General features: G+C 37.0%; 3 protein-coding genes across 3 annotated transcripts; 1 reads left to right on the top strand and 2 right to left on the bottom strand.

Annotated features, from left to right (window-relative positions):
* Positions 1-68: 68 nt before the first annotated feature.
* On the bottom strand, positions 69-23,260 carry LOC108094512 (nucleolin). Its single transcript, XM_017195112.2, has 6 exons — positions 23,158-23,260; positions 21,398-21,580; positions 7,754-7,921; positions 5,656-5,831; positions 5,233-5,514; positions 69-873 (listed from the first exon to the last, which is right to left on the bottom strand). Exons 2-6 carry the CDS (start codon positions 21,459-21,461, stop codon positions 289-291), a joined length of 1,275 nt encoding a protein of 424 aa, XP_017050601.1. The 5' UTR covers positions 21,462-21,580; positions 23,158-23,260; the 3' UTR covers positions 69-288.
* Positions 23,261-24,814: 1,554 nt separating this feature from the next.
* On the top strand, positions 24,815-27,298 carry LOC108094506 (protein FAM92A). Its single transcript, XM_017195106.2, has 5 exons — positions 24,815-25,047; positions 25,103-25,262; positions 25,412-25,552; positions 25,608-26,081; positions 26,135-27,298. Exons 1-5 carry the CDS (start codon positions 24,908-24,910, stop codon positions 26,408-26,410), a joined length of 1,191 nt encoding a protein of 396 aa, XP_017050595.1. The 5' UTR covers positions 24,815-24,907; the 3' UTR covers positions 26,411-27,298.
* Positions 27,299-27,322: 24 nt separating this feature from the next.
* Positions 27,323-27,774, bottom strand: LOC108094509 (heat shock factor-binding protein 1). Its single transcript, XM_017195110.2, has 2 exons — positions 27,676-27,774; positions 27,323-27,592 (listed from the first exon to the last, which is right to left on the bottom strand). The coding sequence occupies exons 1-2, from the start codon at positions 27,772-27,774 to the stop codon at positions 27,431-27,433; spliced, it is 261 nt and encodes an 86-aa protein (XP_017050599.1). The 3' UTR covers positions 27,323-27,430.
* Between the last annotated feature and the right edge of the window lie 177 nt (positions 27,775-27,951).

Here is a 27,951-nt window from a genome sequence, read left to right as displayed (position 1 = left end):
ATAAATTTAAATATTTTTTATTACTTTTATTTTCTTACTGAGTTATAGATAATACTTAAACATTGAACTCATTTTTAAAATTTATCATTTATTATTAAATTTTTGTATTTCATTTCTATAAATAAATTCACACCTTATACTGTTTTTCCGTCGAAATAAATACGATAAATTACGGTTGTAGAGAATGCCGATTTCTTTGGATCTCTCAGAGATATCCTCGATGAAGTATTTAAGACTAGTGAGTTAAAATTAAAGACAATGCCTATTCTAAATGGAGACATTCACCCCTTACTTTGAAGAGTCTTCCAAAGAAAGCTTTTCGAACATGGGCATGGTTCCAATGACTGATGGACCCACTATAATTTCAGCATCGGGATTATGCGGGAAATTGGGATCTGCGGCAGCCTGATCATTGACTGCGATATCATTGGACAGGTCGATGGGCACAAAGTTCTCCTCGATATCGATCTCATTGTTCAGATCGTTTTCAAGGTCAAATTCGGGATCATGATCTGCCTCCTGACTCTGATCCTGATCTGGATCCTGCTCAAATTCGGCCCACTCATCGTTGAATGTTTCGCTCATCATGACAGGAGTTGTAGCTTCGCCATCTTCGTCATCGGAGGAGTCGAATTCTTCCCGCTCCTTCTTCTCTTTCTTCTCCAAGGCTTCCTTGTCCTCGTGATCCTGATCCAAATCCTTCTGCACGGATGCCATCATTGCCTGCAGTTGATCCATGGTTTTCTTCTGTTCTTCCGAGAGAGTCTCCATTATTTCCTCACTGATATCTGAAGCTTCAGATTCTGAGTCTGCGGGCGAGCTGATGGTTTGTTGTGTTGTAGAACTTGTTGTTGTTGTTGTTGGTGTTGTGGACTGTGCATCGTGTTTGTGATTTTAGAGTGCGTTATGTGTGCGTGTGTGCGAAATAGATAAAATAAAATTTTAGTTAATGTTTGATGGTTTTAGGGCCAATCGGTGCGTTGGGTAATGGTTAAAATCAAATGCCGTGCCATCGTGCAAAATTAAAATGGTTTAATTAAATCACTAAGGTCCAGAGGCCAGATGCTCCAAGTTTAGTAATTTTGAAAATGTAAATATATAAATGTATTTATAATTTTTATTTTTATATGTTTTCAACTTATATGTAGTGTTTCATCCTTTTAATTCAATTTTATAGCAGATTTGAATATTTTTAAATAGAGAATGTGTCACAACAATGAAATTAGGCACGATTAATAAAAAGGTTTATTTACAAAAATGATCAGGTATTCTAAATAATGTAGCTAAATATTTTCGATATTTAGACCAGTAAAAACTCACAATGGTTGAACCCCGCTTTAAATTTTGAACTAAGCTGCTGTCAAGTCGATCTTACGCTTTTATAAAATTCGTAACATGGACAGAGAACACAGTTGATGAGATTGAGTGAAAGAGAGAGTCTGAATAACATCAGCTTATCACTAACGGCTTCAAAACGAGTGTGAAAGAGATAACGACAGTATGAAAGCTTAGCTTACGGAAGCTTACAGAAATATCTTGAGGAGCTCTTATCTCCTCTCTTTAAAGTACTCTTCTCTTAATAGTTCCTTCATTCATTATTTTCGCTTGTTTTGAAGTGACCACCTCGTGAGTCACCTTGCTTGCTGTTTAATCAGCAGACAGCTCATTGCGTCTCACTCTTGTCTTGTGACGTCATAAGTCTATTTTTTGCCATTTTACTCTACGTTCGGTAGCATTTTCTTAGAAATTTATATTAATAATATGATTTTGTACTTATTTGGTTCGATGGGGTCATTAAGGTAAAGCATTTTTTCAAGATGATTTAACACAAAGTAATAATTTAAATTGGGGTTTAAGAGAGACAAAACGAGGGCTCACTTACTTCAGCGATTAATGCAGATTAACTGCTACTGAGTCACATCTTCTGTTTCCTTAGAATTTCTCAAGAATTCAAGCTGATTGAACAGCGAAGTGAATTTCTATGGTTGTCAAAGGTGATGGATAAGTATCGTTTGGGTGACTCAAAACATTTTCGGTGATTTACTTTCCGCACGGTTTAAAAAAGCAAAAAATGCAACTGTCATTACCCACAAATGAATTCTTTTAGTAGCCCCTTTTAAATTTTTTTGTGTTCGTTAACTTGAAAAAATGCTATATGTATTTTAAATATACTTAAGGCATATTTAATAATTAATAATATAAATAATAAAAATTATAAATACAATAATTATATTAATAATAATAATTATTAATAATAAATAGCTAAATATTTTATCTTAAGGGGAAATACAATTAGAAATTTTTTTTTCGAAAAATTTTTTTGGCTTAATGTACTCCAAATATATCTGGGAATAAGCCTTTAAAAGGATAAAGCCGTCCGGTACTTATTTTCAGAGTTATACGCAATTTAGTGAGGGTGTGTCATATGGCGGGCATGCACAAAAGTAAACTTTAAACGCTTCTCCTGAAAAGTCGTGTTTTCAAAGTCGCCGTGCAATGTACAGCTCAGAGATTTTATTTTAATCGAATGCGGTTTTTTGCATTATGTTTGATATTAAATTCTCCACACCATGAATATAACGGTTTTTCATATTTGTTTGTTATAACATGTTTTTTTTACAATCAAAGTCAAAAAAAATCGTTTTTTTGAAATTTTTTTTAACCTAAAATTTTTTAATGAAAAAATAATTTTTTAAAATATGGTTTAATTCATGGTGTGCGCGGTAGCTTTAAGTTTAAAGCCCAGTTGCTGTTTTTTGTTTAAGTCGTGATCCTGGACCTGGAGACTGCACGGCGCAAAGTCCTTCCCTAAAAACACGACTCTACATTATTGATCATAAATGGGCTTAATTACAATATTTTTCAAAAAACTTGACTGACTTTTATTGCTCAATAATTACCTAATAACATGCAAAAAGAATCACTAAGATTCATTTAATACCCTTCTTGCAATCCACTCCCAAAGATAGCCCTCATTTCAGGCCTTCTAATTGTATTTCCCCCCTTAAGTGTGTACATCTGCAAATGCTTTTGTTCAATTTTGAAATGAAAAGCAATTTGAATGCAGCTGCCAAAAGTTTGCAAGTTCTCATCTGTGAATTATCTGCATTTGCATTGCTGTTTGTACGCTTTTCAATGCAAAAATATTAATAAAAATCGTCAGTCGTTTGTGTGTTGGATTATGGCACAGCTTTTTGCAGAAGTTGCAATCGCCAAATTGTTTAACAGCCTTCAACAATTTTTCAATATTTCAATCCAGCTGGAAAAGGAGTTATGAACGCACCCCTACCTCACCAACTTCACTGGCACTCCCTTCCGTGTGTATTAATATTTATAACCATGAATATTAAATTCAAATAAACGCATGAGAAGTCAGGCCGCCCACAACACCCTACACAACACACACATCCCTACACACAAACCACAACTTTCAATATCCGCGCGAGATGAAAAATAAAGTTGGACATACAAAAAATTAAAATGGAAATATAAAAACAAATCGAATGCAATTCGCAACTTGTGCGAATAGTTTCCATTTTTCTTGCTTCCGTTGCGGGTACGAAAATGTCACCGCTGGCATTATTTAAATTTAAATTTGCGTATTTAAACGTTGACATGTCACTTACAACTTTAAAGTTGTTAATAATTGCGCTTTACGCCGCATTGCAATTTTTTTTACGGTCATTTATTAATTTCCCGCTGATTTATGCGGCACGCAGAGAGCAACAAAAAATTTATCCAACCGGCACTCGTCGATTTCGCCACAATAAATTCTCATAAATACAGCCCTCATCGCCCCCTCCGCCCCCTTTGCCCAACTGCCACGCCCACCGCCAAACGGTGGGCCAACGCCCAAGACAAGGATTTATGCGAGCGGGGCGCATGACTTTTAATAAAAATTAATTTTTATTATGGCCTAAAAGTAATTAATGGACTTGCAACAAAAACGCAAAGAAAAATTGTCGCATATGATGCATGTACCGCTGAAGAAACGGTAAATTGCCCAAAGGGTGCGAAAATGATGGGTGGGAAAATGCACATATTTTATATAGCTCCGATCGAGGAAAACGCAGTCGAGAGGAAGCAAAATATTAATGTACTTTAATCCGAAATTTAACATAGATTAAAGTGTGAACCTGATTTAATTTAAGTTCTTTATTTATGAGAGGTTACTCAAATGGTAAAACGTTTTTAATATATTTTTTTGGTATCTTGAGCAATCCTTCTTATTTCAAGTATTACTATTATAAAAGTAACATAAAATGTAAATGATTTTAGTGGCCGTTCATTTGTATTCAATTTAATTTTAATTCTATTAAATTTCAGAAATAAATCAATGCTTCTTAGTTACTATATTTTTATTTATATTTTTAATAAGCCAAAATAACTCTCATATTGTAAACAAATATCAAACAATCCCAAACTCTTCTTGCATAAAGTTTGCCATGATGAACTCATATTTCTATCTGTCAACTACACAATTCAGAAATATTTTTGTCTCTCATCACATTATTTTTTTTTTTTTGTTATCTACACATTTGCATAATATTTTGTTACATTGATTTTTTTTCTGCTATGGCCACAAACTATAATTTGTTTGCATTATTAATTTAGATGCTATGCAATGCCATCGAAAAAAAGGATAAAATTACTCACAAATCCAATGAACCAAAATGAATATTACATGACTGCAGGAACGATATTAAAAAGGAAGAAAAAACCATCTAATTGTACAATTAAACATTTTGTCGTGTTAATGAAATATTTACGATTGCGGTTTGAACAGATTATTGACCTGACAAATTAGCAAAACTTAATTATACAGTAACGCAACTAAAAAAGGCGATGCAATTAAAAATAAACACTATGACTATCAAATTAAAGCTTTAATAAAACAGAAGTGATAAAAAACTAAAAGCAAACCACAACCAAACCAAGTCACCAATAAGATTTTATTTCAGTTGCATTTTGCGATGTTATAACTTTTAGTATTTTTAAAATAAACGCAGGCATTCCAAAATATATATATGTACAGTTTGTATTGCTTAGTTTTATGGAAAACTTTATTTAAAAAAGAAATAGAAATATGTATTTAGGTATATTACAAGTTCATAAAAGATCTCATTATACAAATCGCTTTTTTTATTGGTTAGTAGAGCGCTTGCCAAGCATTTCCAGGTTAAGTGTGTGTTTCAAAGAAAGTTCGTTTCTTTGTCGAAAATATATTTATACCTTGGGCTCATCGATGTCGCGAACTTCGTTGTCCTCCGGCTGCTTCTCCAGCGGCTCGCGGCGATCGTCGTCGTCCTCCTCGTCGAACTCACCCCCCTTGGTGGAAGGGGCGGAGGTGCTGGGGGCCAAAACAGGCTGGAAGTCGCCCCCGTTGGTGTGCACTCCCTGGGCCACCTCCTCGCCACTTTCCAAGGGACGCACGTTCACCAAGCGAACCTTGAACACACTGTTGCTGTCCCCGTAAACCGTCTCGTTGATCTCCACCTTGTGGCCATCGACGACCTAAAGGGGAAGAGGATTTATTAATATATATAGTATATATAATATACAGAAAAGGTTTAATTCGTATTAACACAAATTTAGATATTAAAACTTAATGATTAATATATAATATATAAGGTATTTTTTGGTGCTAATCCTTACCTTAACAGTGGAAGTAGTGTTGGCCTTGTTGGGGTTCAGTGGAATCAAGGGTCGCAGGCCAAAGGCAAAGCCACTGCCAGGTTCATCGCTGGAATCGTCAGCTGCAGGAGCTCTATCCTCACTAGAATCGCTGCCAATCACAGGCCAAATGCGAGTGCGCAGACGACGGAAAAGATCTGGTTTATAGCAAAAATTAAAATTAAAATTAATAATCTAATCATTCATTTCTGCATTTGTTCAAAAATATTATAAAACATATATTTATTTGTTCTTTAAATATTATAATGAATAAAAAAACTTTACTTTGCTTGTTGTGAAAAGGTGTCAAGGCTAAAAGACGAATCTAAACTCTAACTTAAAAGCTTTAATTCTTAAAGAATAATCCTTTATAAAGAACTTTTTATGTCAAATTTAAAAATTGAAGCTATCACCCCTTTGATGATTAAATTTTCAATAGTTGCAGGAACCAGTAAAGGGCACCCCAAATATTTTAAAACAAAAAAATTTAAACAGATGCTCAAGAGACCCGGTGGGAATCGGAGCAGGTGTCCTTGGTCTAGACTGGTCCACAAAATTTCCCTTGAGTCTCAATCCCAATCCTCGGGAAACGAAAGACATTCCGTTGTCGCCTCTGTCTCATGCTAATGTATTTTTCAGTTTGAAAATCCCTAATCCGTAAACGCACTAAAAAGCGTTTTCTGTGTCGCCGGCGTCTCCGTCATTTTCTTGTCTGCACTTTTGTAATCCCCAACCCCCGACTGCAACCCCTTTTCTTATTGCTCTGCGAGTATGTCTATCTTCGACTTAGTTCTTTGGCCTTTTCTAGTCGATTTTTTTGCGTTCTCTCCAACCTTGTCATAAATTCTTGACCGCATTGTTTGCACGACTTTGTTTTGGCCTGGTTGCTGATTGCCGCTTGTCGCCAGTTCATTTGCCTGCTGCATTTTAATGCGTTTAAATAGCTGCGTGAAATAGTTCTCCAAACGAAAACAGTTTTAAATTTCTTCACTTTAAAGGATTGTATTATTATCTTTTAAGAATGAGCATTATGATGAATTTCTCTTTTTTGGTTTTACCCAACCAAGAAACTGCTGCTAGTATAACGAACATAATTCGCTGACAAGAAACTTCGCTGGCCGCCGCAACGCTCAACTTTCTATTTGTCTATATGCCATTTTCTACCATTTTCTACGCTTCGTTATCGTTGACCCCCAACAGTCTACCATGCCCAACCCAAAAAATAGAACAACAAAGAATATTACAACTTTTATGCATACACAATGCCCAGGGCTTTGGCAAGTTTTTATCCTACCCCTAGAACGTATTAGGATAAGATTTATGAAGTTTCAGCTTCGTCTTACGGTCTTAGTTAGGCAGAAATTGGCAAGACGAGGCGCAAAACTTTTCACTTTTAATGGTCAACAGACTGGTTTGACCTACTCCCTGCCACTCCCTTCGACCCCTCGTAAATATAGAAATAAATACAAGGGAATAAATAAACTTTGTCTGGCTACAAGAACTTGACATAATATTTTGATAAATTGTTTTTCATTTCACTTCCACAAAATGGGGATGGGAGTGAGCGGAAATAGAGATGGAAAAGTTTAAAAGTACCCAAAGGACAGTTGGCTAATTGGCCAGACTCAGGGGAAGTGCTTTTGAACCATGGCCAGAAATAATAAAGATATACTCGAATATTTTAATGCTCTCTATAAAGATAAAATATATTTTAGTTACAGAAAAATCTATAGTAACCAACCTTGTAATGATGTATTGAGCTTAAACCATTTTGTAACTATCCCAAATAGTATCTAACTTTAAAATGTAATTAAATTTTTAATCGAATGACAAACTCTCTTCCAATATTGTTATTATCCGCTCCTACTCTAATATTGCGTATACGTAATACGACAACCGCTCAATCATCGTTAAGCAGAATAATAATGGCGACATTAAATGCATTCGAGACATGTAATTGCGTCGCATACGTTTTTTTGAGGCCACATTAAAATATTGTTTAATTAAAATATCATTAAAAATTCTCAAGCCGATTAAGCGCAACATCACGCATACGCCGCATGTGACGCATAGCACTCACCATCGAAGGAGTCGAAGAAGCCCACGTTGAAGCTGGAAGGACTCGGCTGGAAGAAGGGATTACCGGCGCCCGTATCGACGACACCGCGGAAGTTATGGAAATCCGGTTCAGAATCGGGCCGAGTGGGCACTTTAATCACCTCCGCATCGTCCTGCGGGTCGCTTCTAGCTAAAATTAAAAAAGCAAAAGGAAATGGCTATTTAAGAGGGAATTAAACACTGTTAGTCATCATTAAGGGGCAAATTGGCTGGTGAAAATCGGATTGAATTAGCCAAATCAGCGGGAAAGGACCCCTTTTTCCTGCCTCATTAACGCTGATTACACAATCTTCGCTTTGCATAATTTTTCATCCTCCCTTTTGCTCGAAGTTATATGATAATGAAAGTGCCCCTTCCTTCTTGACCTTTACCCCATTTTGAACTTTGAAAAGCTGAGGGATATTTAAGAAAGCATTTTGATTTCACAGTGCTACTTGAAAAAGTGGGCCAAGGCTTTATCAGAGAGCCCCTAAATAACGAGGCCTTGACAAGGATTTAAAGTGGGAGGAGCGCAGTCGGGTTGCAGGCGCAGATAAATTCTCCCCTCAGCTTTTCACGCCGCTCAATCTTTTTCTCCCTCAATCTTCAGTCCTGGCATGTTGCACTTCATAAATCTCAGCAGCTGACACTGACAGCGACAACAGACAAAACAAGGCAACACAACCATCATACAACAAGTGGCCAGAGGAGCACAAATAACACAAATCGGCCAAGAGAAGTGGCCGCAACCAGAAGTTACCCAGTAGAAGATGTATAAAAATCTGAACAGAATCTGTTGAGCAAATTATTTAACCCAATTTTAGTGAAAAAAGTTTTAAAATGGATTCACAAATGGGTATAAAAAATGTAGAATCCGTTGATTACTACTATTTTAAGAATTTGTTTAACCAAAACTATAGTTTTAACCTTATTAAGGCTCATTATCAAGATATAAATGGCATACTATCCATAGCATAATATATGTAAGGGTAATGTGGGCTATAGTTTGTAAAAGACTTCTAAATTTTGTTTCAATCATCTTAAATGTCCTGAAACATTGTATTTCATTATTGACAGAACAAGAGAAATTGTTTGTTTCTTAAAACAGTTTTCGACAATAATAACATAAGTTTAATTGATATTTTTAGTTAACTTCAGATCATATTGATGCAGTTTTAAAGGTATTCAAAGCCACTGCAAGCCAAATCGAATATACCCTTTCGTATCGGGGATTTCCCACGCAACTAACGACGTTAAAAATAAGTCAAGCAGAGTGTACTCCTCAACTCATCTCCGGGCAACTCGGTTCGCCTGCAGTTGGAATGAAATGTGAAATATGAAAGGCTTTATGTACTGCGTGAAATTGCTTACGCAGAAGGCGAGTGTACGAGTGTGTGACCCCAAGGGGTCATGGTTTGAGATATGATGTCTGATTCAGGGGTGCACGGCAAACAAATGCACTTTTGCGGCTCCCTTTTTACGTTCGCTTTTTAAGCCGATTTATGAGAAATATACACGACGCCCGCAATATGTTTGGGGTTTTGTGAAAAAATGTCACTACCCCCTGTCACTCTGCGCCCCAACCCCTCCTCCCCTCTACCCCCTTAAGTCCCACAGAGCTCAAACATAAAGTGGAGCAATTGAAGAAACAAAAACAAAGAGCCCAAATATGGGCCAGAGGCGTCGGGGGAGAGGGGGCAGATTGGCAGACGTGAATGTCATTTACAAGTGCAAATATTTACCTTTGGTGGTGCATATGAAATATGAAAGTGGGCTACCTGCCGGCAAATATGCACCATGGATATATTTATTGGTACACATAAATGCACAGTTGACACATCCACAGACACCGAATCTGCAAATTCCCTTTGTGGAAATTTTTTATAAATTTATTAGGTGTTTCGTTCACTGTGTCAAATGCATTTATCCTTAATTTGAACACAGCGGTTTTTATAAAATGTCTTTCTTTAACTTGTATAAATAAAACATGTCCCAACTTTTGTTAAACTTTAAAAAACGTTTGCTCAAGTGCTCAAGCTTCAGCTGACCAATAAAAATCATAACAAAATCAGAGGGAAAGTTGATATGAACTGTTCAAAGTATTTATATTGCTCTCCTAAAAGGAGAAAGGTTAATATACGTCGTCAGAGCAGTTTTCAAAGTACAAAATGTTCCCCTAAACTAAAATTTAAAAATGAATTACATTTTCCCACTAGACAAAGAGGGCACAAAATACAAAAGATAACCCCATCGCTCATTCCGCCCACACCTCATTCATTTTTAATGGCCATTAATCATGCGAAACGTGGAAAACACGGGAAATGTGAAAACATCTAACATGGCAGTTTCATTAATTTTCCAATAATTAAGCCCAGACAGGGGACTACGGCTTTGCTCCCGACTTCTCGCATAATAACCGCGCTGCCTCTGCTGAATTATGGAATTAATAAAGCCAGTTGGCAGATTTTTGGGAGACCGAAAGGGACTGCGGAAATTTCTGCAATGCGCTGCGCTTTTGTTCTAAACACAACGAACATTTTTGTTGCTAATTATGTAAGGTTAACAAGCGACTGGGCGTGGCACTCGTATATTTTTTTTTTGTTTTCTTTTTTCGCCCTCCATTTTTGTTGCCTTTCTGGGACTGGGAGCCCGAAATAAAATCCCTGGCAATCGCTTGGCCTGCGTTTTATGGCGCTAATTGGCCAAGGGGCAGTAGTGGGAGTGCCTGGCTGGCTGCGTCAATTAATTAACATAATTGTACAATTTTGCATAATTTAGTGAGCAGCAGCAATGATGATTTTGTGCACCGGACTTCTTTGTCTTGGCTCAGAGAATTTTTCCGACCCTGTGGACAGAGTTGGTATTTTCGTGGCTGGAAATAATAACTGAGATTTGTAGGCATTAATTTCAATTGTGTTTTCCTTATGCTTTCTTATAAAAGTCGAGCCACCGAAATCTTTAATTAAATCATAAATATACTCCTGAAATAATTCAAGAAATTGCCATAAAGACAATTGAATGACTGATTTAATAACAATGACGAATTTTCAAATAACTTTAAATTGTAATTTAATGCTTTCGTTTCACAAAATAATATTTTGCATAATCCATCAAAGCATAATTGAAAGGGATTTCAAGGAAATTCGAGTAGGAATAAATACGGAAATATAATTGGCAACTGCCATTGTTATTTCTTCGTTAACGATGGAAAATTGCTGGAAAATAGCACATGCTCCTCGCATTTCCCACTCGCTGCGTCGAAAATGGTAATTAAACTGCTGGCCAAATGCGTTGAGTTGCCTGGGATTCCATTGCATTTTGGTATCCAGGGGGACGAAGCTAAACTGGCCATCAAATTTATATTGCGGCTTTCCAGCAACATAGCTGAGTGGCCTCAATATGATTTTTGGCTACGTACAAAATTGCAATTCGCTTTTGGCCACCATCGATGCATGCGTTTTCAATTACTTTGACGTTCAAATTGTTGATGAAATATGTGTAATACTTGCTCGTTTATTGCCGAGACAAGTTCACCACTTTTTCACTATCCATTTGCCATTTTCCGGTTGCCCATTCGAAATTGCAAATTCAATTCACAAAAAATTTGATTTGCCGCTTGTGCGGCAAAAGTTTTCTAATTAATAGAAATAGTGGCGAATAAAATATGAAAAAATGGTGTTCAAAATAAATACAACTTTTCAACTTTCGCTGCAGGGCATTCTCATTAGAGATTTTCCCTCTCGCTGTTTCCTCAATTCATCCCGTTCGCCATCTATCAATTATTTTACCATTTTGGCGCTCACAAATCAATTAAACTTTTCCAGCGAATTTTTGCCTCGACTTTGTTGCTTTTTTATGCATTTGCCTGCAATTAATGAATTTTTAATAGCCGCACTTCGGTTAATGTAAAAAGTTTTTCCCCTAATGCCTTCGGGGAAAATGGAGGAAGGGACTTGGGCTTCTTGTTGTAATTATGATTGTAGTTGCAAAAAGTTAGTTTGCTATGTAAATCTTTTGAGAATCTTCTTTTTTCGCCCCAGCTTGAGGCAATTATTAAAAGCGCGGAGGTGCAAAAAAAGGATTAACAACAAATGGATTGTTAAAGTGTATTTACACGTTTTTTCTTAATGAAAAAAATGCATTTCCTATTGCTCGTTTATACTTTTAGCAGTCGTTTAATTTAATTTAATTTAAATGTAAAGTATTAATCAAACTTCAATTAATAAATTATATTTTTTCATAAATTAAATATAATCTGTTTATTATATTTGTTTTAATACCTTTCGTGGCCCCACAATAACATTCTATTACCAATCTCTTTAAATATTTACCTTATGTTAAGGCATTGGTTACCACAAAAATCGAAAATTCACCAAATTAATCCTTCTCTCATTTCTGTTAACACTTTCTCCGCCCGAGGAGTTCTCGCTTTTAGAATCACCTACCCGGCCGTAATCCATTAGCCTAATCCCATCACAGATTAGATTGCGAGCGCCCAATTGTGGAGCATTTGCAGCTGCAAGGAGGGCGTATCGACGCCTTTGGAAGGCAGGGGACCCACTGCCGAAACCCAAACTCGGACCAGAGAAAGGCATTTCAATCACACACAAACATTTGTGTTCCCCTCGGCAGGAGTGTGCGGACAGGATGTCGGGATGTCGGGAAGCCGCCTCCCGGCAAACTCGATTGTATGCAATTTGGGTTAAAATGATTTCAAATCAGTTGAAAACCACTGGCCAGAGACACTCGAATGCCTGTCGAAGCCAAGCCAAGGCAGTGCGAATAACCCAAAGGGGCGGCCCTCGGGGGAGTGGGCGTGGCCCGAGTGCAGACTTGTGTCACGTTCAAGAACTCTAAACAGGGGGAAAATTAGTTTGATGCCCCACCAGACATTCACACACACGCATTTCTACGACACTTGAGGGCTTGAAGAGGGGGTCATGGGGTAAATGTCAACAGCAGTCGAGCCGAAAGTGAAATCAAAGCCAGCTTTTGAGTCGCCACCCACTTTCCCATCCCACGCCCCTCCCTCACCCAAATTCCACCCACTGACCACCCCAATCGAGTGAAAGTGCAGACTGAAGCTTAGTTGCTGTCATTCTCCAAGTGAAATGCCATTCAATTGACCTGCGTGATTCTGTGAGCTGCTGCTCTGCTAGCACGCATATGTCACTCACTTTAAAAAATATTCAATTAAAGAAACGGATTTCTAACAAAAAACATTTTTTCCACAGTTTTGCTAAAGTCGAACCGCACAAAAAAAAACACTAAACCCCTGCTTTAAAACTTAAAAACAGCTTAAAACACTATGAAACTACATAGTTGTAAACTTTCAACATATTTTTGATTAAAAAAAAAAAAATTAGAAATTCAAATCCTATTTCTATATTTGTTTTTGAATTTGAAAATGGAAAATACATTTTTAATATTAATGAATTAGAACATCTTGATAAGGTAATAATCAAAATAAGTTCGTTTAAGGATAAAATGCATTTAAAACTTAAAAGCATATTATCTGGTCTGCAAGCTAACCAAGTTAAATTAGTTTAAGATTTCTCCCAGTGGAAATAACACGCACATGTTATCATCTCCCTCCAATCACAGTTTGGGTTCGACAAAAAAAGTTTAACAAATGATGGACGTGCAGAACCCCTTCGCAAAGTGCACATATCGCTCCGGATCGAGCTTTGGAAAAACGAAAACGAAATTAGTTTAACGTCTGAACCCCTACCCCTACCCAACTTCCCCCGCCCCTGTCAAACCCCCTTTTTAGGGGCTGCTGTCTGTCTGCTTGCTATCAATTCTAATTACAAATGTCAACAATGATTTTTCGGCCATCCCCTTGATGTGCGAGATGTGCGATGACGTTAGCTTTTTTGGGCTGGGGGCCCGGCACCCAATCCCTGCTCTTTCAAAGGGGTTTCAGGGGGTGAAGTGGTAAAGGGGTGTGGAGACGGCCACTGGGTGCCTTGATTAATGTGACGCGCTGCAACAACAGCTGGGGTCACACATGGGTCTCGTTTCACGGTTGTCTCCATTCTATTGCCACTCTGTGGGCTCCGATACACTTGAAAACTCCACATTTAAAAGGAAACGAATTTGTTAGGTATTAAACAATTCACATAAATGGCAAGTAAATAAAATACTAAAAAGGTTTAAAGCGCAAAAGGAAACTAAATTTATAAATATTTTGAAAGGGGCTAACCAAAATATTTCATTCTACTTTCAATACTAGAATATTAACTAATTTTTGTAATTAAATTTAATAATTGAAACTCATTTAAAAATTCTATTCGTTTTCGATATTGTAAAAATTTAATCAACTGCGAAATACAATTTTGAACATTTATTTAGAGAATGTGCTACAGTTTCGATAAATTTTGAAGTGCATGATTCAGATTCAGTGTGGCGGATGCGCTGCCTATTAGAGGATGCGGTGCAGTTCTAGTTATCTGCATGGTTATTTCCCTCTGTCTACAATTGATTGGCAGTCGCGTTGAGTGGCGACTCCATATGAGGCCGTGATAAGTTGGGCAACGGCCAGAAGAATGGGCTGTGACAGATTCGAGTTAGTGGAGGCTTCAATGGATTCGATGGTCCACGGGGAAATGGGTGGACTGGGGATGTTAATGACTTGAGCGGAGATAACAAATGCGATTTAGTAGATAGCTCAATGAGGAATTACGATACAAATTGCCGGGATTACATTTAAGGTTTTAAGCTTGTGGCTAGACAGTCAAAGAAGTAAGGAAGTTGGAAACAGTTAAAGTTTACACTAAATCAAGCTTTTTAAATTACTTTTCTAAATTAGATGTTGATAATGTAACCACTTACGAGTATTCATAATTCCTTTGGCGAACAATACAACTTCATTAACCAAACAAACAAGTAACTTAATGAATGAATCTTTCAACAACCCCATTTCACTCCATAATAAGAGCGTAATAAAATCAAGATTTGCATGACAATCCAATTTTTACGTGCCCACAGTTGGCAATAAGGAAGTTGATAAAGAACCGCTAACCAAAACAAACCGAAATAAATATAAAATCAAATTTAATTCAATTAATTTTGGGTCGCTAGGTCAGATTGCGACTCCCACTCCCCAAAATTCCAGCCCACCTCCAAGTTATCCTACAAGTCAAGTCAGGTGCTGCGTTCATTTTTCATTTTCATTTCTCTCTCCACTTCATTTGCATTTTAGCCAAAACAAAAACACAACGCGAGCCTAAACCAAACAGAACAAAAATATTTTGGCTGTAACTGTGTGTAAGCTGAGAGAAAAAATGTAACCCGAAATTTAAAAATTTGTATTGTCTACAATACACAATTCCAAAATCAATTTCAAATAAATAACAATTTGTTTTATTTTTCAATGCTTAAAATATTTTACTGATATTTTACTACCTGTGTAAATAAGAGCAGGGCAAATTTATTTGTATTCCCCAAATAAGTACATTTTATAGTCAAATCTATATAAAAGAAAATTGTTTATAAAATTTTTTGGATGAACATAATTGGGTTCCTTATTATTTCTAGTATTTAATCATATAGACTCTATATCTATTTCTCCATATTGAAGAGTGTAGTGACGGATTTAATAGTTAACATTTTATGATTTTTTCTCCGTGAATTGTATCTTTCTGCCCCTTTCTCCCGCGGGAACTACTCTCTCCTGGATTGTCGAATGTGACAATCGTGTCACGTACTCAATGTTCTGGAAGATTGAACGTTACGTTTGTCGCGTTTAAAATGAGTTTTTTCATCTGAATTTGATTTTGATTGTTTGGTCCCGGACACGAATCGCTCCGCCTTTGTACACCACCCCTCCCCTTTTCCCTTGGAAATTGTTGTTGTTGTCATATCGTCGCCACATGCAACAAATTATTCTGCAAAGCAGCAAAAATGAAATTGCCAAAAAGTAAAATTGTTTAATTTTAGGCTTTCCCCGCCATTGTTTGCCTCGGCCTTCATTATTTCTGTTGGATCAAGAATCATTTTTGCCGCCGTGTACGTGCAGAAAATTTGTAAAGAACGAAAAAGCGTTCAGATTTGATTTTTGGGCTTGATTTGTAAATGGTTTTTGCTTCGATGGAGAAAGGGGGGGAAATTGGGGAGGAAAGTGTGGCAGGTGGTGCAATTGTTAATGATTTGTGTGTCTGAGTCTGGCCTGAATGAGTATGAGTGCGAGTTGAGCTCTGAAAGCTTTCACTTTAAATTCGGCATCGGATTGCAATTGATGGAGCAGAGCACTTTGCTACAAAATAATTGGTTTTTGATTTATGTATCAAGAATAGAAAATATTTGTACTACGGATAATTATTTTAACAAAACACAAACAATGTTTTATATGAAGTTATAAAATAAAATGAATATCCTTAAATTTTAACAAGATTGAAATGAATAAGCTGAATGTGAAATAAACCAATTATTGGCATTTGGCTAATATTAGATATTTTAAATCGTATTATGTATTTAAATTCCTAAAAATATACTTCAAAATGCGTATTTTGTGTATTCAGAGAATTTCAAGAAAGCAGATAAATGAATTATCAAATAAACACACAAGTTGATATCAACAAAAGTGTCAATAACTCAGGCAGCATAGTGTTTTGTTGTTCTGAGAATCCGGAGGAGGCTTCCAATTAAGTCTTGATATGCTCAAATAAATCCCAGTACCTCTTCCACACGCGCCGCAACTTTGGCAGCCTTCCAAATGATTTCTTGGTTTCTTGGGCTTTGCCAGATATGCAAAATTTTCATAAATGCCACAGCCAGCAGGGTTTTGTGGGTGAGGCCCTCTGAACATGATTTACGATTACTAAACTACTTAATGTTAATCAATTGTGCAACAGACTCATGACGATGATGGGCGCAATTTGTTGGCCAGATAATTGCAGCCGACACTTTGTGCAATCATTGCAAATGTTGCATGGCGACAGTGTTGCATGCAAATGCAAATCAATTCAAAATGGGAGGCGAAGGAAGCAGCCGGAACAAGCAGGAAAACAGGAAATGGGAGTTGAATTTCGCATATTTTTGGTTGGCAGCAAAAACCGCAAATTGCTATTAACGAAAATCTAATCATAACCGGAAATTAATTTGACAGGAATCTCATTAAATTTACAGCCATACCAGAAGGACACATGGCAGCAGCTGCCGACGGGTCCCGAAATCAGATCCCATTCCCCACTTTCAACCCACATCCCTTCATTTCCAGCCCCATTCAATCCTAATGCGCCATCCGCAAATCCCCTTTTGGCAAATCGTTTAAAGCTGCATTGCGTTGACATTGCAACTGCCAGCTGAGTATTTGAGTAATGTACGGGATTTCATTATAATATACAATTATTCCTGCGCTTTTCCATGTTTACACGAGGGTTTATGTCGTTAAGAGGATTTCATGATTTGAAAAAGTAGATCAATTCTTTAGAAATATATACAGGTGTTTACACAATATATCCTTTAATTAATATATCCTTTAATTATATTGAACTGTTTTACACACATATTATATGTTCGTTAACTTCGCTTTTCAGGTTAAGGTTTGCTTTTGTAAATATTGCATCAACTAGTTTTCATTCCCTTAATAATTTCTTATTCTTTAATTATTACGACAAAAAGAGTTAATAATAAATGGAATTTAATAAATATATGCCTACGCAAACCACTTATAAAATTGGCACCTTTTATCTTCCAGAAACTTAACTCTTAAAAATCATTTAAAAGACACCTATAATTATGGCTCCTAGCTAATTGCTGAGACACCACTCCGCATAACCATCTCCGTGCGATTGTTCCGTGTTAATTCTCCCAGTTTGTGCTGACTATGAGCAACTGCCTCCGCCGTCGACTGACTGCCTTCTGTAATTTATTTCTGATTTTGGGTTTGCGCCATGCGTGGCTGAGCATTAGAGGCGCTTGCACATTTTGCCAGCACATAAATTAACATAAAGAGGCGGCAAACTGAGAGGTGAGGTGGGGAGGGCGGAGGGTGGAGGGCAGGGGGCGTGGCCGTGTGGGCTGTGTGACGTCAGAGGTTGGGGGTCGGGAGGGGGTAATACCCCCCCGAGGGAAACCTTGCAGCGATTACGTGACATTGAACCAGAGCCAAGCCAAAGTGGCTGATTGTGATGGTTGGGGCTGCTGTTGCAGTAGTTCTCAATCACAGACGACGAGAGTTTGAGTCACCGTCTAATTGGACAGGGGCGTCGGCGCAGGGGGAACTTAATCCCTTCGTGACATCTGACAATTGCAATTCAGCTGGATGTCCAATGAGTGGTCCAGAGTCTACAAATTTCGCTCGTGTATATTCTCACTGGGGTATTGTTGGCATTTCACTGTTGATTAGGCAAATACTATACAAAAACACTGGCTAGTTAAGCTTTTAGTTTAATTTAACAGCTGCCGATGACTCATGTTAAATGTGATCCCACTATTAAGCAAATATTTATTTCACAAACACGAAGAAAGTTCACAAATTTAAATGAATTTAACAAATATTATAGATACATAATATATAGACACATTGTAATGCAACAGGTGCATAGTAATATTACTTTTTGTTCATTAGGTTTACCTATACTCAAAAAATGCACATTTAAACATTCGAATCTCATTTACTGAGTCTCCCTTTGAATTCGTAGTCACGTTACAACAACAAAGTTTTTGAGTAGATTTCCATTGAAAGTGATTAGTCATTTGGTTTCAAGCGAAACAGTTGTTACAGTAAAAATTCAAAATACACTTTAAATACTATTTAAAATGTCGTATAAAATTTTACGAAGAACTGTGCAGTCCTAACACAGAAATTAAACTACAAAATTGTTATTCAATAAATTGTTTAAGCCCATGTTTTCTTGTTTGTCTAATCCATAATTTGCCATAAGATGACAATTGAAATCAAGACAAAAATCTTTTTAATAACCAAACGATTAAAGTTGCAGCTTAAATTCCAAAAAGGAATTTCATTTAATCTGAGAGCTTTTCGTTCTTGTTGTTTTCATTTAATTTAAAATTCATTTGGACAAAGCTCAATTTGTTTTGTTTTCCACCGAAAAGTCCAAAAATCAAAGGCAACAAGGCGAAGTCAAGTTAAGTCGGCTTAAATTAAAAGTCCGAATTTTGCGCATTTTATTTAGTTAGCAAAAGTGTTTAGTAATTAAACGATTTGTGCATTTAATTGACTTTGGTTTTCAAGCTTTAATTGAAACAACCTTGTCTGACGTGGATTTAAAATAAACAAATAATAGGGTTGGATAGAATTTGTGGCGAGAGGTATTAATAATTTTAATGAATTTTCGTGATTAAAATCCAGTTTGATTTAATTGAATTTTAGTTATACCATCATTAGAAAAAAATAAGACAACAGCCAATGCATTTTTTGTTTAGAAAATAAAATTTTATCTAAAAATATATAATCCTTGCATTAAAACTCAATTAATTGCCGCTTTCTCTATTTGTCAATAATTTTTTCGTAATCAGCTTAGCAACCAATAAATAAACTATAATATTTTCCACTTCATTCCAATTGCCACCGATTTAGGCCAGACACAAAATGCTAATTATCTAGCCATTCATCATACAAAATATTTGAAAAGGTCCGAAAATTAACTTCAATTTGCATAAATAAATACGTCTCTAAATTAAACAAATTGCCTGCCCATTCAATAACAAATGCCAACAATAAAATACAAAAAAAAATTAACAATAATTTTCATAATTGTTTTGAGTTTTATTACTCCACGCATAGTTTCATATACGAGCAGCAAAAAAAAAGAACAAAAGTGATTTATGTCGGCATGCAATTGCAATTTGTTTTGGGCCAGAGAAAGACATTCCCTGGAAAAAGGCCTTAAACGCGAATTATGGCCATAATTAACCCAATTCTTTTGGCCATGGGACACTGACACGGTCCGTTCCCATAAAAACAAAATAAAGAAATACAGCAAATGAAAACCGGCAAAGAAAATACTCAAGAATTTCACTTGCAATCAGGCCGAGAAATGGACATAAGAGAACCAGAACATGAGTGCATCATATTCACGTGTGAGTTCGTTCAACCGATTTGAGTTGGGTGAAAGCTTTATATAATTAATCAAGATAAGAACAAGTACTACTCAGTTTGAAAACCAGTAAAAACAGTAATCGATTATTTTATATTTATTTATAATCTACATACGAGCTATTCATAGCCATAAAAATTAAATATGGAAATATGTAAATCAGAAGCAGTTAAATCCAGTATTTCCACATTTCCAACAAGTTTAATTGAACTTAGTTTTTTTTAGGCTGAGAACAATGGAACATTCAATCATAATCACCTTACATATTTAAAAAGTATAATCCGATTACAATCAAGTCAATGTTTAGAGTCATTACATAAATTTAAATAATATCCCATTGGGGTTAAAATTTGATTCATGAATAATAAAACACCACCTAACCAGAATATTGCGAGCCCTGTTGTCATGTTTTCCCATCAATTTACAAAATATTTTCCAATAATTTAAAACACTCATTGCTAAGATGAATCTCAAGCAACCTTTGCCGAAAAACGGTGATTTTCGAGTGTTGCATAAAATTTTCATATTCCTTGCAAATGATTTGGACTGCAGCGAGTTTGACAACTTCAAGTGGCTGTGGCAGCTGCCAACCCACTGCCACTGCAACTGCCACGCCCACTCCCAATCCCAACAGCCGCCCATCATCTGCAATTCGCTGGCAGCTTCTTCAGCAATTTATGCATTCAAGTGGCAGCCAAAGGCAGCGAACAGCAAACGCTGATGATGACAATAAGGACGCTGAATCTCTGATGCTGCTCGGCGCATCCGAGAGTTTCAGATATTTTGCCATTTGTAGTTACTTGTGTATCTGTAAGATGCATTTGGCTGATTGTCAAGTGTCTCGCAGGACAGCATGCTGCCATCATTATACGGCAAACGAGATCGACTTTAAACCTCAATCTGCCGAGAAATCAAGTCAAATGGCCCTTTTAAATCGAAACAGATTCATGCACTCCTTGTTTTGATAAAGGTTTGTTTATACGAAGTAATGCCAGCTTTATTATTGAATTTCATATTTCTCCTGTCTATACTCAAATCAAAATATTTGTATTATTTATTGTTATCAAAATGAGTCTGCTTAGTCTACGATCTCACGGAAACAATCATTTAGTTTCTTCCAGAATGTTCCAGATCACTAATAATTACAGAAGATTATGTTCCTGAAATTCCCATTTCTTATCAGCTTTCTTTGTTATTAAAGTCAAAAGGTGAATGATGACTTCTTTTAAACTTTATATATTATTAGTCAGCTGAGAAAGTGCGGAAAGAATATTAAACATTGTGTACAAATTTCTAGTTATTGTTCATAACGAGTCGTTTGAAAAGTCAATTAGGCTGCGCCTTACGCAATTCCTTTATTGAATAATGTGCATTAACATTTATCAACTTTTATTTTTCCACTTTACGATCAAAAGGTTCGGTTTACAAAAGGTTTGATTAACACTTTTTTTCTGCCTCGTAATTACTTTATTTTTACTTCAGTATCAAAATGGAATTTAATATGAGGTATGTACATCCAAACTAGATTTTTACAACAGGTCGCTTCAAGGGCTTTTACTCACCTGGTAATGAGAAAACTCCACTAAGGGCCAAAACGGTCACCAAAACACCGAACAACAGCTTCATTTTAGTTCCCTTGTTTAAAACACTTATTAAGTTTTTATTTTAGGACTTTGTCGTTGTTTATTTAGGGTTCAAAGGTTTTAAAACGTTGATGTTCACCGGCAGGCAGATTCGATTCTGTTCTGTGTGGAAAGACAAACAATCGTGAAATGCGCTTAAATGATTTGAGGAAGCGGCAAATAAACGGCAAGCGAATGAGTGGCTAAATGAGTGAGTGAATAGCTGACCGCTCTCTCGCTCTTGCTCTTACACTCCCTATCCCTCTCACTCAATTATTCGCTGGGTTTATAAATATTCCAAATGGACGGATGGACGGCCAAGTGTTGTGGGAAGAACGCTCTACTGTGCTGGTTGACTGGCTGCTACATGCGAGACACCACTGTACCGGGTGCAACGTATGAGTAATATTTTTACCTTTCTCAAAAGGTACGTATCCAATTTATTAGCTTGCTTTTAATACTATTAAAATTTCAATGAAGTGATAAAATGTTAAAATAACAAAGTAGCTTGTTCTCTGTGTTTGAACAAATTCTTAACGATTTGTATAGTAGGTGAATAAAACAGTATTTTTTCTATGAATGCTGGTTTAAATAACTTATTTTTAAACCCCTTTTTTTCTTGTAAGAGTATTTAAAGGTCTCTTAAGCCACCTTTCCTAAATTAAGTTGTGTTTTCAATTTACTTAATCAGTTTTTGTCTATGCTTCGTTAGCTGCACGCGGGCTCTTCTATTCCGTTAATATTTTATTTATATTTTAGACTCTAGCCGTGTCCCTGTCACAGTTTCTGAATGTTTTTCTATTTTACGTTTTGTTTGCCATTCGCATTTTAATTCCACTTCGATTGCATTGACTGGAATTATGTCAATTCGACGACGGCTTCAATCACCTGTTGAACGAGCTTAGTGTAGAGTTCAAGGTTATCGCTTGTGTAAACGGAAAACTCATTTGCCTGTTTACCAACCAATAGGGAGACTAACGAGAATTTTCTTCCAAAGAAATCAAACAACAAAGAAAACGGAGCTAAAGATTAAACGAAATGGCGATTCTCTATAATTACATTGTTATGATAAAGTGCTTCTTGTTAATTTCCCAGATAATTCAGTCACGCCTTGATTGAGCCGAGTTCAATCACGACTTGGCTAACTATAATGCCAAAGATCAGTGTTTTATAGGGAATCGTAATGGATGTCCGTTTATGAATTATATTTTTTGACCTTTATCACCTGAGGGAGTATTAAAATCCCTCGTAAATATCTTATTATTCGGTTGGTTATCTTTGGTAAAATGAATTTTTCAAACGATTTTTATTCCTGGAAATGTTTAACTTGCTTCTCGTAAAACTTAGTAAAGATTTAATCTACAACACATTTATTGCTCAAAATATATATTTCAAGGTCCCAGAAATTGGCAACTATAAATTGTTTATAGCACTTTTACTGCCCGATAAATTTGGAAAGCATTTGTGTATGCTGGGCCCAGCATAAAAGTTAGCACAAGTAAATATTTCGCAAGCGAATGGGTGAAAATGTTAGGGGGCAAATAATTGCGCAGACAGCCTAAACAAGCTTAAAATTGTTTGTTTGTAAACATTTATGTCAGCGCCGAAGCGGAAATGGTTCACGCACACAATTCCATTCACATTCACATGCCGACACCCGCGAATTTGCATAAACTTTATTGTTGTTACCGGTCTCGTACAGTTATTTCTGTGGGTCGCTTTAAATACACGATTGGCCGGATCGGAACAGAACGCGCGATCTTCGAGGTGCGTTGGCTTTAATGAATTATTTCGGACTAAACGGTTGCGTTCGAATTTGGCTTCATTTATACCAGCTCACGTCGCCGGCACAAAGAAGAGCGATTGGGGAGAGAGAGGGACAATTGGGGAGAAGGCGGAGAACCGGAGAGCAGAAGAAGGGTCTTCCAAGTGATCAAGTTTGGTAATAAACTTTAGGTAACTCTAGCTATTATAATAATTAAAGTTTTTATACCCCATACGAAGCTTGTTTAACACAAAATTAACAAACCTGCACTTTCAAATGATATTTCCTGAATCAAAATAGAATTAAAGATGAATAAATGACAAAAAAGTGTATATTTTATTAAACGATGGATTTGATTAAAGCTTTAGGAATATCAAATTGTAATAAACACAATATATATTTTAAGGTACCCTAAAGAACCTGATTAAAAAAAAAATGAGAATTCATTGAAACGTCAGGGCCAGCAAAAGTGAATGCCGCGAATGGAACGCGGACTATGGGCCATCCCTTGACCACAACAGGTCGAGGTGTAAGAAAATCAGAAATTCAAAGCAGATAGCCGCCAGCGCCGGAGAAAGAGACGGATGCAGAGGATGAGAAAGAGGTGAAGATATAGTCAGCGACAAGGAACGCGCGCCAAGCGACGTTTTTGGATTGACAATGAAGTCCGTTGTGGCCCCTTTTACCTGAAAACCCAAGTTCCTTTATAGCTCTCGTCCAGATTGAAATCTCTAGATCGCTGAAGCTACAGCTGTTGAATTCTTTAGGCTTGAATAGGCTGAGCTTCGTTTTCTACAACTTGTAATTCTTGTCGCCGCCCCGCGAACCGGATTCTCATTTAACTGCACTTTCGTTGGTTTTATTCGGACTGCTATTTCTGTTTTACTATATACAGGTTTGATTGCACTATGCCTTTAAGTGGCAGAAGAGCATTTAAAATTAATTGCCGTTTTCGGTTAATTGTTGACACAACATTCTTGCGGTCAACAAATTCCCCAAAAACACGAATTGGTTGTCAAGGCTTTAAAGCGTGAAGAAATCGAGTCGAAATTGTCTTATTTGCAAGTGATCATCTGACTTTGCTTACTAATACATTCATTCATCAACTTTTGAATCAACTACATTTCAAAGAAACATTTTGTTCTTATTATCAATATCTGAAACGTTTCAAAAAAGCTCTAATTTTTTCTTTTTATATTTCAGATATGTTTCTCTACGTTCTACTTGATTATAGTATACAGCAATTCGTTTTCTCATGGATGTTTCCAAGTTAAATTTAGCCACATTTTAATAAAGCCAGCCACCCACAATCTATGACAAAATATTGTGCTCTTGACCTTGACACTGTTGGAAGAAGCGGGAGAAAATAGATTTTTACAAAGAAATACCTATTATGCAGAGTTTTATTTAGGGTTTGACTATTTATAGTTTGTTTTTTTTTTTACTTCTATTTTAAGTTGAAAATATAGAAGACGCCATCTATTTGTTTTTAAAATGAACTCATAAGTGCGTCATCTATCGCACATAAGTTCTTAACAGCGCTGTTACTTTTCCAGATCTGTCAGATAAATTTTATGTTATTCAGCGTTGCCATCTGAATTTAAACGTTGTCTTGGTAACGGTCTTTACAGGATTTTATTGTCAAAAGAAAAAAAAAAAAGGGAAATAGACAAAACAAAATAAAAATGTTTCGCCGTGGAAAACTAGCCTTTCTAAATACAAAAGATGACCGGATTAAGATAATAAATGAACGGATCAATCTTACAGAGCGCCATTTAATGGAGATGTGTTCTTCGTTTGCTTTGGTTACAAGGAAAATGGCCAAGTGGGTTATTGTGATAAATTGGAACACCCACAGATATATTAATTATTCCTTGCAGATACCGCGATTCCTTCGATGAGTTGGCCAAAGGTGTAAAGAGTTATGCGGATGACGAGGAAATAAACGAGAGTCTTTGCCAAGGGCTTAAAAGCTTCACAAATGCAGTCACTATAATGGGCGATTATATGGACATAAATGTGCACCGGTTGGAACACAAGGTTAGCTTTAACATATATTTGATATATAATTTTTATTCCTAGTTAAATTTTATCAAATATATAAACAGGAAAAAAAGAACTATGTATACAATAAACACACCAGGGAAAACTATATAACTATATAACTTATTAACAAATTATAACTATAGATTGTCAACGAGTTGGCGCAATTCGAACAGCTCTGCAAGTCCACCAGGGATAATCTTCGCTTGGCTGTCATAGCCCGAGATAAGGAGGTCCTTCGTCAACGCCAAATGCTAGAGCTAAAGTCAAAGTTCTCGGCCAACAATGTGGGTGAAAAAGAATACAAATTATTCCCTTAATAACCTTTTTCTCTCATTCCAGAGTGCCGCCGATTCGGAGCTATTTAAGGCCAAAATGGAAGTTCAGCGCACCAACAAGGAGATCGACGACATTATCGGGAATTTCGAGCAGCGAAAGCTGCGCGATTTAAAGCAGATCATCAGTGATTTCATCCTGATTTCCATGAAGCAACACACCAAAGCGTTGGAGGTTTTGAGCGCTAGTTACTATGACATAGGAAATATCGATGAGCGCGACGATTTTCTGGAGTTCCAGAAGCTAATGAAGACCAAGGAGGAACCGACTGCTCGCAAGGCGGCTCTTAAAAAAGGCCTGCGCTCACAATCGATGGATAGTTTGGAGCACGAACACCTGGTTAGTCCGTTGAAGAGACATCAGAAATTATCCAGAAGTACCAAGAATCTGGGAGGAGCAGGAATCAATCATGGGAGTAAAACTGAGCCCGAGGAGGAAACTGATGAGCAAGATGAAGAAGACGATGATGATGAAGATGAGGTAAGATCTGGGATATTATTTTCATTTCTGTAAATCTGAACGGATTATTTTAGGAAACCGAGCAAAGTGGCGAGGAGGAAGAGGAATCTGGAACCGCAACGGATGATGAAAGGGAACCCACACAGCCGAGCAGTCAGGTTACTCCCCGCGAAAATGTTTTTGGGGCAAAGATACGAACCACTGGCAAAGATGCCGCCGCACCATCGTCCAGTGTTAGTGCAACTTCTGCTCCTTTAAAGCCCACCAGGCAGACCGTCAAGCATCCTTTCAAGGCGGTGGCATCCACCCATGTAAGGTTGCAGAAGCAGTTTCACGTGCCCCAGCACTAGCACTGAAATTACAGCCCAAAATAGAGCTCCTAGTCAACTAGAGGTCACATCAGTATTGCAGACTATACAAGTCACACAACCAAAAATATCAACAATGCTCAACATAAATAAATACTAAGAACCAAATAAAGCTTAGCTCATCATCCCAACAGTTTCTTATGCTTTCTTGGACCACACAATTTTGTTTTAAAATCGTAGAATTTATAAGCATACAAATATAATTAATTTGAAGCTACCTACCTATTGTTTAAAAACTACTTTAAAACTATTTACCTAAACCTTATAATTTGATTTGCAGTTATTAAACTTTGAGTTACCTGCTTAAGTTTGTTTTTATAAAGTATACTTTTCTAAATTCTACCCTATTTATTCCACGCCTCATGTCTTCAAGCGAAGTGTTTAAAGCCACTAGTTCATTCCGTTTAATAAATCGGTTCCCTTTTATAAATATTTACTTTTACCTGCAAATAGCAGATTTGCATACACTTTTAATGGTCACGGCTCACGATTTGCATTATTTGTCCCAGATAAACAAGGCTAAATATATGCATAACATAACTAATCAAGCGGAAATGACACTGTTCCCTCCCCTTTTCTATTTTACCGCCCTATAACTTTGCAGGTGAGAAGGCGAAAATCGGGAGCAGGTCGCCTGGTAACCGTTGTTAAATCGAAGTCCTGAACCCCCAAGCACCAGGGATTTTACAATTCTCGAATTTTAATTATAAATACGAACTAAACGGCAATAATTCAAAATTATTGGCCTTTGCTCACAAAAGAATTACTTTACTTAAATTATGATGCTACCCGAATGGGAGAAACTTAAAACTATGCAATAAACGGATGAGCAAATGTGTTTTTTCGGAGCAACTGGGTGCGGAGGAGATTAAATGAATGTGATAGCCTGGAATTGTAAACTTGAATCGGGTGACTGGTGCCAGGTGTTCGATGTATGCATGTATCTTATGGGATTGGGATGCAGTTTCCAGATGGGCGTGGCTCCTGCCAGCGTTACGGGTCTCATTTCTCCGGTCCCTGACCCTCGATTCCTGCCTGGTTCATCAAATCCGCAATGCTCTTCTCCAGATCGTCGATCCGATTGCCCATGTCGTCGATACGCGTAATAATCTGATCGGACATCGTCTGGAACTTGTCCTGGACATTCTGCAACAGATTTTGTACCTGATAACAGGAGGCGGATTTTACTGGGTGCTCGTTGCTAGTCTCAAATTACTGGGTGGTTCCCGGATCCGGGCATTACTCACGTAAATTGTCAGCTCCTGCATGTTTTTGGGATCTGCGTTGCTGTTCAGGGAGTAGTTCTGGTCCAGATCGCTGTCCATCTCGTTTCGCAGATCGGTCATTCTGTGGCTTCTTTGTGGCGCTATATAAAAGTACAAAATTGATATCGCTTCTAGCTGTTTTGCTTCTGTTTGCAACTGCGGCTGCTTCACTTCTGCAAATTTCTTTATCAAGCATAGGGGTGGACTACGGCACGATAGACGTTTCGATATTTCTCGATTGTGGGAGTTAGCTAGTTT

This window comes from Drosophila ficusphila, unplaced genomic scaffold (genome assembly GCF_018152265.1).
Source record: "Drosophila ficusphila isolate 14025-0441.05 unplaced genomic scaffold, ASM1815226v1 contig_607, whole genome shotgun sequence".
Lineage (NCBI taxonomy): Eukaryota > Metazoa > Arthropoda > Insecta > Diptera > Drosophilidae > Drosophila > Drosophila ficusphila.
This window is presented reverse-complemented; position numbering and strand designations above follow the sequence as displayed.

Coding starts and splice junctions, on each gene's coding strand:
- LOC108094506 (XM_017195106.2), top strand. CDS start 24,908: ATGTTTCGCCGTGGAAAACTAGCCTTTCTAAATACAAAAGATGACCGG. Junction 25,048..25,102: donor GTTACAAGGAAAATGGCCAA/GTGGGTTATTGT, acceptor TATTCCTTGCAG/ATACCGCGATTCCTTCGATG. Junction 25,263..25,411: donor TGCACCGGTTGGAACACAAG/GTTAGCTTTAAC, acceptor TTATAACTATAG/ATTGTCAACGAGTTGGCGCA.
- LOC108094512 (XM_017195112.2), bottom strand. CDS start 21,461: ATGAAGCTGTTGTTCGGTGTTTTGGTGACCGTTTTGGCCCTTAGTGGA. Junction 5,515..5,655: donor ACACTACTTCCACTGTTAAG/GTAAGGATTAGC, acceptor CTTCCCCTTTAG/GTCGTCGATGGCCACAAGGT. Junction 874..5,232: donor GCGACATCGATGAGCCCAAG/GTATAAATATAT, acceptor CACGATGCACAG/TCCACAACACCAACAACAAC.
- LOC108094509 (XM_017195110.2), bottom strand. CDS start 27,774: ATGACCGATCTGCGAAACGAGATGGACAGCGATCTGGACCAGAACTAC. Junction 27,593..27,675: donor TGCAGGAGCTGACAATTTAC/GTGAGTAATGCC, acceptor TCCTGTTATCAG/GTACAAAATCTGTTGCAGAA.